We start from the raw sequence: 13,985 nt of genomic DNA, 5'->3' as shown, positions 1-13,985 counted from the left end.
TGAATTGGGTACATGCTAGCTACATCAGTATAGTAGCCTAGCAGTTGCCTTCTTGCTGGGAGAAACTGTCGTTACATACCCATCTTAGCTGATTAATATTAAGTGATAAGCTAGTTAGCCAATGCTAGAGAATTACTTTTTTGTGAGCTGTGTGGAGTGGAGTGTAGAGAGTGTGCGAGCTGAATCAAGTGTAGGCTACCTTGGCTGTGGTGATGATCCCCTCCTGCTTGTTGGCTCCGGTGGTGACGCTGAATAGTCCGTCAGGGTCTCCCTCCACGATGCTGAACACCGCCGCCCATGCAGAGGAGTGGGGCTCGTCACCGTCAGTTACCTGCATTTTCGCCACCAGAGCATCCACCTGGTTCTCTGGCACCGTCGCAGTGTACTGGGGGGAGGAGAGAGGGGAGAGGAGCAGGGGGAAGAGGAGAGGGAGAAAGGATAGAGGAGAGGAGAGAAGGAGAAAGAAGAGAGGAGGGGAGGGAGAAGAGGGGGTTTATATAGGAACCATTTAACTGGACAGTAAAACTTCAACATCCAAGTTTGTTGACCAATATCATCCCTCTCTGGTCACCCAAGCCCACAGCTCAATCTCTCCGGTACACTTACAGACTTCTGCACGAACTCCGGTGCTTTGTCGTTGCTATCGCTGACCGTGATGATGACCTTCCCTCGGGTCGTCAGCCCTGTTCCCTCCATATCGGCCGCCTGGATCTCCAGCGTGTACTTGGGAAAGTTCTGGAAGACAGAAGAGGTGTGGTGTCAGAGAAGGTCACAGTGATACATGGAGAAGCTACAGGGAGGACAGTTCCAGGTTCTGGGCCCTCTTGAGCACCTGTGTTCTGGTTCTGGGCTTAACCCATGTTTCTGTAACTGTGGTTGTTCTTGTGTCGTTAGCTCAGTGTCCAGACCAGCACCCACCTCTCTATCCAGGTTGGCAGCGTTGACTCTGATGCCTCCGCTCACAGGGTTGATGGTGAACATGTTGGGGCTGGGCAGTTTGGGCTCCTGGCTCACGATTTCATAGCGGACGTCTGAGTTGGCACTGCCCGGCTCGTCTGCATCCATGGCAACCACCTTAATAATCTCAAAACCTGTAGGGTGGGGGGGGGATTATATTTACATTTGTCTCCTAGCCTGGCAATCTACCTTCAGCTACTGTACACAGATGGTGTGTGTTCACCTATAGGAGACGCCTCTGGAACGGTCCCTAGGAATGGGTCCATTGTAAAGACCGGTTTGTTGTCGTTCATGTCAATGACGTTGATGATGATGTCCATGGGTTCCTCAGAGATGCCCTCCCCCTCAGCCACAGCATGGGCTGTTACCTGCAAACGCACACACACACACACACACACACACACACAAACACACACAGCTAAACTACAAATTCATTTTCAGGGCGGCTGTGGCTGTGGTAGGGTGGGTCATAGGTTCGAATCCCGCCTCCTCCTGTCCATATGTGGAAGTGTCCTTGGGCAAGACCCTGAACCCCAAATTACTCCCAATGAGCAGGCTAGCACCTTACATGGCAGCTTCTGACATTGGTATGTGAATATGTGTGTGAATGGGTGAATGAGAGGCTACTGTAAAGCGCTTTGGATAAAAGCGCTATATAAGTGCATTCCATTTGCCATTTGCAAGGTTAATTCAAGTTTAACATTTTTGCGTTCCAGTTTTAAACTAGAAGGGCACAGAGATCGCAGTGCTCCGTCCCATGAGGTACATCGTCAGCATGTACAGTGACATTAGGGTACTGACGTCAAAAATGATACTGGTGGTGGTGCATCACCAGTGTAATTTATGAGCAGGTTTGAGACAGCTGGGGTCAGCTGAAGGGGTGCTCTCCAGCTCTCAAGTTTCATGAAAATCGGTGGTAGTTTTTGCGTAACAGACAGACGGATCCACAGCACTGAAAACATAACCCCCGAGGGTAGAGGTAATTAGTGGTTGTCTTTTAAGTTCTTTTGAGAAGCAAAGGACATGGCGGTGGGAAAAATCTATTCATGTAAAAACCGTGATTCTATGCTCTATGATTACCGATCGATTCACAAATTCACAAAAAAATTTTCTTTCATAATTCTTTTTTAGGATTTTGTCCTGTTTTTACAATTTTGTGCTTGGGATGTATTTAATAGGTTACTGCAGTCAAATTGTAGAAATTGAATATTTAAATTCAAAATTCTATCATAATCTAATCAAAATCGTCTTGTAATCGAATTGTGACCCTAACAGGACATGCCATATCTATGAAGTGAACCAGTAAGATGTCTCCTCCCCAGGTTTCCTACCTTGTACTTGTCCTGCTTCTCTCTGTCCAGGGGCTGCGTCACGTACAGCACGCCAGAGTTCCTATCAATTATGAACAGTCCCTCAGGAGGCTGGTCTGCTCCTGGGCCTACGATGCTGTAGTGGACCGTCACTTCCATATCGTTGCTTGATCGAGTCTGCACACATGCACGTGCACGCACACGCGCGCACACACACGCACACACATACACTTCAGTCACAGAATGGCCTACACGTATGAGAATGCAGGGCCGAACTTCCCGAGTCGGATTTCATTTGGAGAATATTCAGTGTCCTGTATAATACCTGAGTCTGCTCCATCTTACCTGCGCCATATGCTTGGGGAAGGGTCCTCTACTGTTCTCAAGGAAATTGATGGTAAAGAAGCACAAGACCCTTTTCCTCCTCTTCAGGCCTGCAGAGGCCTTGGGGAAGAGCAGCACAGGCACTGCTGGACTCTCTGGAGACTGGGGAGACAGACAGGTATGACATCATCTAGCAGCTACATCAGCTGAGAGAAAACAGCTAGCCTACATCAGACAGCCTGGGAGAACAACCAGCAACATCAGACAGAGAACCTGATGTTCTCTTTCTCTCAGAGGCACCAGGGAAGAAAACACATTATACATGAACACATACTATACATGACAACACCAACAATCAGAAATGTCTCACTTGACTGCAAAAACAAAACACTCCATTTACAATTCACCAGGAGAACTGTCATTTCTCACACATCCATCAGGGGGTGGTGTTTGGCCTGTAGTTATGCCGTACCAAGGAAATATCTAAAATTGTGTGTGTGTGTGTGTGTACCTGTGTGCGCGTGCGTGTGTGCGTGCGTGAGTGTGTGTGTGAGTGGATGAGTGAGTGAGTGAAAGAGTGTGTGAGAGAGAATGAGGCTTGTCCCACCTGTGTGAGTGACAGAATCCACCTCATTGGGCTGGTGACCCTGGGCTGGTGACCCATGGAGGCTGTTATGCACCTGCACCCTCACAAGGACAGTCATCTTCCTCCCCAGGGAGTCCCAGGCGTGGACAGAGAAGTCCTTGTGTCCAGAGTGGAGCGTCACCGCCCTCTTCAGCTTCAGGGTGCCGTCTGGCTCCACCCTGAAGCGTGTGTCATCCGTGTCAAACAGGAACCTGGTCCGGCCCGAGCAGTCATCAAATCCCACTGGAACACAGACAGACAGGCAGACAGACAGACAGACAGACAGACAGACAGACAGATAGATAGATGTACAGCATGTGTACAGTATAGTAGAGAATAGATTACAAATATGTACGTATATACATCCAGTACAAATAAATCGGAGATAAACAAGTCAAGTTTATTGGTCGCATGCTACATTACAGTATAGTAAGTACAAAGAGCAGTGAAACGTTTTTCCGTTATCGTTTTTTTATTTTACCTTTATTCGGCCAGGGGAGCCCATTGAGACATTAAGAGAGGTCTCATTTACAATGTGCACGTGGAAAGGCTCAGAAGAAAATTAAAAACGATACATGGAGTAGGCTACCAGTGCAATAATATATCACTATCGGAATAGAAGAGAGTAGCAGCAATATATAGCTTATCAGGAAGTGAATTTTGCCTACATTCATTCCACTGATGTTTCAGAAAATCCTTCATTAAATAGTTTTAAACCTGGAATCAAGCTGGACCGTATGAGTGTACAATCTGCTGAAAGTGTTTGTCAATTAAGTGCATCGACTTTTCCCAATATGAAATCATGCAATGGGTAGAGGTAGTCGTTGCTCCCCTCTGGTGGTCAGTCTGAAATATTGATACTCCTATACAGGACCCCGGTTCGATCCTAGTTCGATCTCGTTTCGATCCCAGCCAGGCGGTGGCGCGTGTCCTTGAGCAAGACACTGGACCCCAAAATTGCTCACGTGTGGCGCAGTAGGCTACTACTACAGTCGCCCCACAGTAAGAAGGTCCTGGGCCTTTCTGTGCTGAGTTTGCATGTTTTCCCTATGTTCGCAAGGGTTTCCTCACAAATTGGCCAAATCGAAAAACATGCAGAAGAATAGATTGCTGACGCTGTCCATCCGTGACAAAGACAGACAGGAGCACTTGGTTGGTCCCTGTGGCGCCTCCCATGCACGCTGCCTACTGTCTACTCCCAGCTGCCTTTGGGGAAAGACGACGGGATGCGTTACAGTTGGGAGTAGTTAGAAATGATCCATCCCGCGGTTCACCATCGCAGTATCGTGGGATTTCAGACGGGTATTATTTCATTTTAGTGATGCACCACCGCCAGGTGGCGTCTTTGAGCAGATTTAGCAGCCTCCCCCTATAGGAAGGAACTGGACCCAGGAGTGGAGCTACTCGGACGGCGTTTAGTGGGCGCGCTCCGCATATCGCAATACCAGTGTAGGTCTCTCTAGGGCCTGTAAGAATGGGACTATGAGGAGAGACTGCTGGAGCGTCTGTTTGACTACATTCAGGAATGCCTTCTCACCAGACAGCCTTGCTGCAATGCAGTACCTGAGGAATGAACTAGAAAGACATGAATGTGTAACAGATAGCATCTAAGGGCTAAAGAAGCAGGCCGATAGTATGAAGTAAAAACTTGGCATGATAGTTCCTACCCAGTACTGGTCCAGATAGATAATATGATGTGTGTGTGTGTGTGTGTGTGTGTGTGTGTGTGTGTGTGTGTGTCTGTGTCTGTGTGTGTGTGTGTGTGTGTCTAATTGTTTGTATGTAACAGAACGTGTTTGTCACGTACATGAGCCCGTGTGTTGCCGTCACTGTAATCTGATGTAATCTCAGTCTGTGTTGTGGTCTAATTTCAGTGAGCGCCCCTAATTCTCCTGATTTACCTGCTGCTGACAATCACTCTCAATGGAATCCAATCATAAATCTGGGGACGGTCTGACGGTCATGCAGAAGGAGGCGGCGCTGCGCACGCTCATCACGCGCACCGGATTCCAGCTGCTGCAGGTAGGAGCCCTAACCCTAACCCTAACCCTAACCTGGAGGAGATACTCTTCTAAAACCTAATATAAGACAGCCAGCGCACACCGGCTTATAGAACATACTTTGTTTAATGGTTCCCGCGAATCAGCCATTAAACTAAATGTTTTCTATACCCTGATGGTGGTGATGGTCTGATATTCTGAATTGAGCCTACTGACATCCATCACGAACCAAAGCAATGTGAAGAAAAATATTTGAAAGTGATGGGAGGAGGGCGCCACCATGTGGTGGGACACACAAAGGGCTGGACCTGTCTCTGGAAACTGGATGTGTGTGTGTGTGTGTGTGTGTGTGTGTGTGTGTGTGTGTGTGTATATGTGTGTGTGTGTCTGTCTGTCTGTGCCTCTGCCAACCGGATGTCTGAGCAAGGGACAATGGAGATTACAGTAGTTTGTAGCAGCTGGTCGCTCATGATTATACACGTGTGTGTGTGTGTGTGTGTGTGTGTGTGTGTGTGTGTGTGTCCAGGAGAATGGCCAGAGGAGGTATGGCGGGCCCCCACCAGGCTGGGACGGCCCCCCCCCAGAGAGGGGCAGTGAGATCTTCGTGGGGAAGCTGCCCAGGGACCTGTTTGAGGACGAGCTGGTTCCTCTCTGTGAGAAGGTGAGACCTTCTGGTCACCTGCACACCTCAGGACTGTGTTAGCTGGTTGAGCTGAAGTCTAGGCATTAGCTAAAGGAAACCATTCCACCAAATAAAGGTTTTACCAGGGTCCAAAAATAGTTTTTCAGAATGTTCCTTTACAGGGACAACTGAAGAACCCACTTGGAACCTTTATATTAGAGTGTGTGTTCTGTTTCCACGCGAGAAAGACCCGCGCTGCACAGTACTTATATCTCCCTCCTCTGTCCTTCGTCTCTCTCCTCAGTTTGGGAAGATCTACGAGGTGAGGATGATGATGGACTTCAACGGCAACAACAGAGGATACGCCTTCGTCACCTTCACCACCAAGCAGGAGGCCAAGACCGCCATGAAGCAGCTCAACAACTACGAGATCAGGTGATCCACCAGCTCTGACAGGACATGAATAAGATCAGGTGATCCAACAGCTCTGACAGAGGACATGAATAAGGAACAAAAGCAAATGAACCAGAAGGATTAATGAGTACTATGATAAAAACTCACTACAGGACAAAATCATTGTCCCCCTCTACCTGACTGAATGTGAATTACGGTAACTACTGTAACAGTAGTGTCAACGCCAGACCCATGAGAGTTCTCCCGCTGATCCACTACGTAATCTACGCTAACTACGTTACTACATGCTGGTCTATGGGTCTGGGACACTTCAGGCACAAATCTGGTGCTCAAATCCTGGCAGTTCATTGGTTTCGCAGGAATCCCTGTGACACCAATCAGTAAAGACTTTCGCGATCAGGCGTTCCCACCCATAGATATGCCACGCCCATCTAACCTGGGCTAGCATCTCTCATTTGCTGCTACGACCTGTCACTCTTTCAATTCTGACCCGTCGATACGCCCTCAGAACACCAGCTTGGGCGGCGAAGTGGCTCAGACTCTATAATGTATTGTAGTATGTGGAGCGCAGCAATTCAACGTGATATGTGAGTCTGGAGAGAGACTACTGTAGCATTAGCAGCTAACATGTTCTCCACCTCTCTGTAGCATTAGCAGCTAACACGTTCTCCACCTCTCTGTAGCATTAGCAGCTAACACGTTCTCCACCCCCACCTCTCTGTGACGCAGGAACGGGCGCCTGTTGGGCGTGTGCGCCAGCGTGGACAACTGCCGCCTGTTCGTGGGCGGCATCCCCAAGACCAAGAAGAGGGAGGAGATCCTGACGGAGATGAGGAAGGTGACGGACGGGGTCGTGGAGGTCATCGTGTACCCCAGCGCCGCCGACAAGACCAAGAACCGCGGCTTCGCCTTCGTGGAGTACGAAAGTCACCGGGCCGCCGCCATGGCCCGAAGGAAACTCCTGCCAGGTACTGGCCAATCAGAGAGCCCTACTGAGACAGCAGCCACTGAAGGAAAAGGCTGAGATTAATAGGAATTATATTATTCTTATTATTATAACACTTGCATGATCAAAGTGAGTAAACTGAGGTGTAGGACACTAATTCACCTCAGTATGATGTGGTGTGTATGTGGGTTTTATTCTGGACAAAACAAGAAAAAACGTCGTGGTACATGAGGAAGCTGTGGTAAGCAACCTGGTTGTTACTTCCTGCCCCCCCCAGGCAGGATCCAGCTGTGGGGTCACGCCATCGCCGTGGACTGGGCGGAGCCCGAGGTGGAGGTGGACGAGGACACCATGGCGACGGTGAAGATCCTGTACGTGAGGAACCTGATGCTGGCCACCACAGAGGAGACCATAGAGAAGGAGTTCAACAGCGTCAAGCCCGGTAGGAGCGCTGAGGGGCGGGGCTAGGACCAGGGCCAGGGCCAGGGTCAGGGCCAGGGTCAGGGCCAGGGTCAGGGTCAGGGCCAGGGTCAGGGTCAGGGTCAGGGCCAGGGCCTGGGGGGGGGGGACAGGGAGATGATATGATCATGCCTGGGCGTGGTTTTACATAGTTATATATGTGTTATAACACGGCCAAACTCTTATCGGAATGTTTGCATAGTGATGATACCGTGTGTGTGTTTGTGTGTTTATGTGTGTGTGTGTGTGTGTGTGTGTTTGTGTGTTTATGTGTGTGTTTGTGTGTGTGTGTGTGTGTGTGTGTGTGTGTGTGTGTGTGTGTTTATGGCCTGACGAGCAGGGGCGGTGGAGAGAGTGAAGAAGATCAGAGACTACGCCTTCGTCCATTTCACCCAGAGGGACGACGCCATCAACGCCATGACTGCCCTCAACAGCAAGGTAGCGCAGTCTGGACCAGCTCTCAGCTGCCCGGGACCATTCTGTTATCATCACAATCTCATTAAGATATCAAATCTCTCTCTCCCCTCTCTCCTCCCCCCCCCCTCGCCCACAGCTGGTGGACGGCTCCCCCATCGAGGTGACCCTGGCCAAGCCCGTGGACAAGGACAGCTACGTGCGTTACACCCGGGGCACAGGGGGGCGGGGCGGCCCCTTGCTCCAGGGGTCCGAGTACGCCTACACCCTGGGGCAGGTCTACGACCCCACCGCCGCCTACCTGGGCGCGCCCGTTTTCTACGCCCCCCAGGCCTACGCCGCCATACCTAACCAGATACGCTTCCCCAGCGCCAAGGGGCAGGTGGGCGGCTGGGGCCTGGTGAGAACGCCCTCTTTCAGAGGTGGGAAGAGACTTCCTGTTTACTTCCTGCTTTCTGACCATGATTTCTGACATACTTCCTGCTTGCTTCCTCCTTTCTCACCATGACTAGACTTCCTGTTTATTTCCCCTTTTCTTTTCAAGGCATCCATCTGTCTAATTACCTCCATAACATCATTAAGATCATAATATAATCCCGTATAAAGCTCAATCAGTGAGGCTGTGTCAGTCTCATTCAGTCAGTCCTGATTGAGGCGTCACCTGTTTCATCTGAATTAGAACACGGGGCACAACCTTTTGATTTATGTTCTTTTAATGTCTATATTTGACATATTATGAATATGACCCTAATGCTAAGCCTTTATTTATCATTGTGTATGAATTCCCGTTCATTGCTCTGTATGGTAACTGTGCCGTAGTACTGTGATATGCATTCTGCGCAGTAGAGTGAGAAAGCTGCCCTCCATGCCTGCATATACTCAATACTATCAATACTCAATACTATCAATACTCAATACTATCAATACTCAATACTATCAATACTCAATACTATCAATCACTATGCAATTCGGTGACAAACATCCCTCCCCAATGACCTGATCAGATTGCCCGACAAACAAAATCACAATTAAAACCACAGATGAGAGCAATTGGTTAACAATTAAGAAGATCACCATCTGAAGACATCAACAGTTTCTGATGATCAATCAGATCAATCAGAAAAATAGATCAATTTCCCTTCTGTACGGTGCCGGCCTGGATGGTCACATGACCGCTCTGCTCCAGTCTTGATTGGTTGATTATTCCTCCCTGCTGATTCCTGGTGATTTGATCGATTTGAATCCTTCTTGCGTTCCTAGACATTTACATGAGTGTGCCTGTAGGGGCGGCCGGCGTGCGCGGGCTGGGGGGGCGGGGCTACCTGGCCTACGCGGGGGTGGGCCACGCCGTCACCACCTACCAGCTGAAGGCCGACAAGCGGCCGGAGGACAAGCTGTTTGACCTGCTGTCCGGCATGGAGCTCACGCCCATGAGCACCGTGACCCTCAAACCACCGGGGATCAAGCATGCGCCACAGGTAGGCCTGCACACACACACACACACACACACACACACACATGCACACACACACACACACACACACACTCATACGCACTCTCTCTCACAGACACACACACAGGCTCTCTCTCTCTCTCTCTCTCTCTCTCTCTCTCCCTCTCTCTCTCTCTCTCTCCCTCTCTCACACACACACACCACAGACACACACACCACCGACACACACTCTCTGGCAGTGACACACTCTCATTGACATGGTAGCCTGGAGACCCGTCCTTGTTAACTGGGTCAGTGTTGTTATTCTCCACCGGGGTGAGTGACATGACATTCATCGTGAGATCACTGGCCTCGTTCGGAGGAGAGATGGCGGCTGTGTGTAAAGGGCAAAGGTCACTGTGTTCCAGATCCCGGAGGACGTGTGCCAGAAGAACAACTGGGGCCAGCCGGTCTACCAGCTCCACTCCGCTATCGGACCGGACCAGAGGCAGCTGTTCCTTTACAAGGTCACCATCCCAGCCCTCGCCACCCAGTACCCCAACGTGTGAGTCCAGACCGCCGGGGCTCGCCGGGCAGAGCTGGGGGTCAGCGGGGAATCGACCTCAGACACCTGCTACTCAGATTGTTGGGCCATCTATTATTATCAAACTATCAAACTTGATGTGTATAATTCGTCACCAGCCCTCTGGGTCTAGAGGCCTACGGCCGGGGGAACAGGCCGATGCGCTCCTGTGATTGGTGGACGGACTAATAGAGCTAATGTTAATGTGCCCCGCCCCCACAGACACCCGTTCACGCCTGCCAAGCTGTGCGCGGCGGTGGATGAGGCCAAGGTGCACGCCGCGGAGCACGCCCTGCAGACGCTCGGCCTGCAGACAGAGGGCGCCGCTGAGGCCTCGGCCGCCGCTGCTGCTTTCACAGGTAAGTGGAGGTGGAGGCCCCGCCCACCACACTCAACCAGCCCGCTACCCAGGCTGGGCTCTCAAACCTCCTTCATCTGTAGCCTGCACCCTGACCCCTGACCCCTAACCCCTGCAGGCTACGCCCTGGCCAGTCCGGCAGTCTCAGTGTCGGCCTCCCAGCTCAAGCAGGCCGTGTCCCTGGGTCAGGACCTGACCGCCTACGCCACCTACGAAGGCTACCCCGCCTTCACCGTGGCAACCCGCGGAGACGGCTACGGGGTGTTCTAAGAGGACGTTCTCAAACCCAGAACCCAGGACCCAGAACCCAGGACCTAGAACCCAGGATCTAGAACCCAGGACCTAGAACCCAGGACCTAGAACCCAGGATCTAGAACCCAGGACCTAGAACCCAGGATCTAGAACCCAGGACCTAGAACCCAGGACCTAGAACCCAGGACCTAGAACCCAGGATCTAGAACCCAGGACCTAGAACCCAGGACCTAGAACCCAGAATTCCATCCCCTCTTTGAGTTCATCTGACTGAGTTAAACCATGTAGACTAGATCTGATTGTATCTATTTAGACGGTCACATGTCGTTGTTGTAGAGTAGTAACCAATCACATTGAGATCATTTTGATTGGTCTTTACTTATTTTCTATTTTTTGTAACATTTTTCCAGGGAAAAGGAGCCTGATGTTTACTTGACTCAGTAACCTAGTGACCATGTTTTATTTTATTTTTTCTAAAACCTGTCTCTTTATCACCTGTGGTGTTTTTGTGGTTGGAAGGGAGACGAGAGGTCGTGAACTCTGATACACCTGCCTGAACATCTGGAACCTCCAAACTCACGAGAAGCTAACTTCCTATTCAAAGAGTGAAATAGACAATGCAATATCTATTATTTTATCAGTCAAAACATTTTACATATATCTACACACATTGCCTTTAGCTTATATTTCCTAAATGCAATAAGCGTGAACTTCAGGTATGCCACTTCTGCCTTTGATTTCAAGGTGACCTTTATATATTCTACCTATATGTGCCTCTAGATATGGACTAACTGCTGTTGTACTCTGCACACATGGGCGTTGGTGGACTGAATACACTTGACAGTGTTAATGTGTTTGAATAGTAAACAGGAAATATGTTGAATAGGAAATATAGTTTGTGTAGTTGAGGGATTTTTCATGTCAGTATTTACACGTTCAGACTAGTCTTAGTCTCCCTCTCTCTCTGTCATGTTTTCATGTGTTTAAAAAATGACCATCGCCAACAAGCTGTGAAGCTGACCTGCCTTTTGACCTCCAAAGGTCTTTCCCCCGCCTCCCTTGGGACACCTGAGTGCAAACGCATCTGTTTCAGACATTCAATATTTATTTTCAAAATGTACGGCATAGAAAACCTGTAGGCTCTGGGATGTCAGCTGCTGAGAATCACCATGGCAACAGACCAGAGTCACTCTGGCTTTACCTTCAGGAACATTCTAGATTCTGGATCAGCAGTCGGGCTGTGAGACGCTCGTCAGCGCCCTGGTGACTCTACGATATGGAAATGCCTAAGCAGTGACAGTATTAAAAGTGTGTGTAGCACTTAGAACTTATTTTTTATACCAGAAATCCAACACTGTTTGTATGGAGCTCTATTGTTTTTGGATATTTCAGATTCTCTGTACTTCAATAATTGATCTGAAAACCTGTGAACCAAATCGTAAAGGGATGGAATAAAAGAAAAATCTACAATGTGGAGTTATTTGGAAACGACTTAATGTGGTGGTAACTGCTTTGGGTGATTGGGAGGTATCATGTGTGATAATTGATATCACTATCAGTAAATAAACCAGATGCATTTTGAGACTGCCTTGCGTTCATTAGATCTTTATTGTCAAAAAGAACTTTACTCAACTTTTTTCAATTTCAACATACAGACCATTTCTAGGTAAAGTGTCAGTAAAGTGCTGGTACAGTACGTTGTCACATAGCCTATTGTGTCAGAAAAAAACAGAAATAAACTAAGACTCAACATGCATAGAATACACACAGCTTACAATATGAAAACAAAGACATGCATAGATTACACACAAGGAAGACCAGTGAATGACTAAATACCTAGTGTATTTTAGATAGATATTCTTGCACTTTGCCTTCAGCACTAGATTGTGCTTGTAGAAAGAAGATACACTTGTGAGTTCTGGCGAGTAGTAGATCATTGGCTTTACGTTAAACACAATTATTGTTAGTCACTCCGGATAAAGTGTCTGCTAAATGACTGTAATGTACTGGTCTGAGATCAGTCATAATGAGTTCTCATGGTGATTTCAGAGATACCTGAGAGTCGCTGGCAGGTCTGGGGTCAGAACCACACGGGTCTCCGGGAGACCCTGAACACCTCGGAGGTCCCCTGGTCAGAACCACACGGGTCTCCGGGAGACCCTGAACACCTCGGAGGTCCCCTGGTCAGAACCACACGGGTCTCCGGGAGACCCTGAACACCTCGGAGGTCCCCTGGTAAGCGCTGATGACCGGCTTCAGGCCCTTCATCTCTTTGTAGTGTCCAAAATGGCGGATCCGGTAAGAGCCGGTCGGAGCAGAGAGAGGGATGTGCCACTCCACCGTGGCGTTGCTCTGTCTGAACGCCTTCAGCCAGCGAAACCTTCAGGAGAGGAGGGGGGAGGAGAGGAGAGGAGGGGGGGGGAGAGGAGAAGAGGGGGAGAGGAGAGGAGGGGGGGGGGAGGGGACAGGGGAGGAGGGGGAGAGGAGAGGACAGGAGAGGAGAGGAGAGGACAGGGCACAAGAAGAGAGGAGAGGAGAGATTAGAGCAGAGGAGGGAGGGATAGGAGAGAGGAGAGGAGAAAACAGATATTGTGAGTCTCTGGCAAGACCCCCCCCCCCCCCCCCCCCACACACACACACACACACACACACACCTCCTCCTCTGACGCATTCACATAGTTGTTGACAGATCAGATCAAAGGGACAGTGACCTTGTCTCTCCGTCTCCCCAGCTCAGGGCTGTCGTGTCAGGACACAGCTGGACACCCCGACGACTGCGCCAGATTACACACAGCTGGATAAGTCTAGGTAACATGGTAGGCATGTTTTTCACATCTTGCTTATGCCAATCCAATGTGCTCAGATCAACTCAAGCTTCAGGGCAGAGGGGTCAAAGCTTGTTTCTGGCCAGGACTCAAACACTAACAGGCTAGCGCTGATCTCATAATATTAAAAGCTTGACTGGACACCAACCAACCACCCCTAACCTACCGTACCTCAACGTGTAAATTAAGCAAACACAACTAGCAGCAAAGACAAGCACTTCTACCCATGGAAATCTCATTAAAGCTTTATTTGATATACGCGTGTATAGAAAAATATACAATACAATATCTTACTTCTTTACAATGGTATCTATTTGAAACGCCCTGATAGCGATGCCGTGTGATTGGCTGTGTGGAGTCATGGCGTGTGATTGGCTGTGTGGAGTCATGGCGTGTGATTGGCTGTGTGGAGTCATCCGTGTGTAAGAGGCTGACTCAGCGATGCAGTTATCAGCCCCCTGGTC

General features: G+C 49.5%; 3 protein-coding genes across 4 annotated transcripts in view; 1 reads left to right on the top strand and 2 right to left on the bottom strand.

Moving 5' to 3' along the window:
- Positions 1-13,985, bottom strand: part of LOC311328821 (cadherin-1-like) — a gene marked incomplete at both ends in the record, with an annotated part of 39,494 nt that overhangs the window by 5,425 nt on the left and 20,084 nt on the right. Inside the window, 7 exons of the mRNA XM_084462728.1 lie at positions 200-385; positions 607-735; positions 919-1,091; positions 1,181-1,325; positions 2,289-2,444; positions 2,613-2,753; positions 3,221-3,459. Coding sequence (XP_084318854.1) covers positions 200-385; positions 607-735; positions 919-1,091; positions 1,181-1,325; positions 2,289-2,444; positions 2,613-2,753; positions 3,221-3,459 — 1,169 coding nt within the window. The remainder of the gene's footprint in view (positions 1-199; positions 386-606; positions 736-918; positions 1,092-1,180; positions 1,326-2,288; positions 2,445-2,612; positions 2,754-3,220; positions 3,460-13,985) is intronic.
- LOC311328788 (APOBEC1 complementation factor-like) lies at positions 4,678-12,278 on the top strand. Of its 2 annotated transcripts, none has more exons than XM_084462699.1 (11): positions 4,678-5,238; positions 5,743-5,877; positions 6,143-6,273; positions 6,982-7,220; positions 7,476-7,640; positions 7,998-8,095; positions 8,211-8,493; positions 9,332-9,549; positions 9,932-10,068; positions 10,309-10,445; positions 10,563-12,278. In XM_084462699.1, exons 1-11 carry the CDS (start codon positions 5,140-5,142, stop codon positions 10,712-10,714), a joined length of 1,794 nt encoding a protein of 597 aa, XP_084318825.1. In that variant the 5' UTR covers positions 4,678-5,139; the 3' UTR covers positions 10,715-12,278. The 2 variants fall into 2 exon arrangements, with proteins under 2 accessions (XP_084318825.1, XP_084318826.1); XM_084462700.1 differs by having other exon boundaries at positions 4,679-5,238; positions 9,356-9,549.
- LOC311328811 (neutral ceramidase-like) overlaps positions 11,217-13,985 on the bottom strand; it is a gene marked incomplete at its 5' end in the record, with an annotated part of 14,333 nt that continues 11,564 nt past the window's right edge. Inside the window, one exon of the mRNA XM_084462720.1 lies at positions 11,217-13,076. Coding sequence (XP_084318846.1) covers positions 12,881-13,076 — 196 coding nt within the window. The 3' untranslated portion in view covers positions 11,217-12,880. The remainder of the gene's footprint in view (positions 13,077-13,985) is intronic.

The sequence above is a fragment of the Borostomias antarcticus genome (assembly GCF_949987555.1).
Source record: "Borostomias antarcticus genome assembly, contig: scaffold_62, whole genome shotgun sequence".
NCBI lineage: Eukaryota > Metazoa > Chordata > Actinopteri > Stomiiformes > Stomiidae > Borostomias > Borostomias antarcticus.
This window is presented reverse-complemented; position numbering and strand designations above follow the sequence as displayed.

What these genes read in the sequence shown, in the direction of transcription:
- LOC311328788 (XM_084462699.1), top strand. Translation starts at nt 5,140, where the DNA reads ATGGAATCCAATCATAAATCTGGGGACGGTCTGACGGTCATGCAGAAG. An exon ending in CCGGATTCCAGCTGCTGCAG is followed by an intron (nt 5,239 to 5,742) that starts GTAGGAGCCCTA and finishes GTGTGTGTCCAG; the next exon opens with GAGAATGGCCAGAGGAGGTA. An exon ending in GTTCAACAGCGTCAAGCCCG is followed by an intron (nt 7,641 to 7,997) that starts GTAGGAGCGCTG and finishes CCTGACGAGCAG; the next exon opens with GGGCGGTGGAGAGAGTGAAG.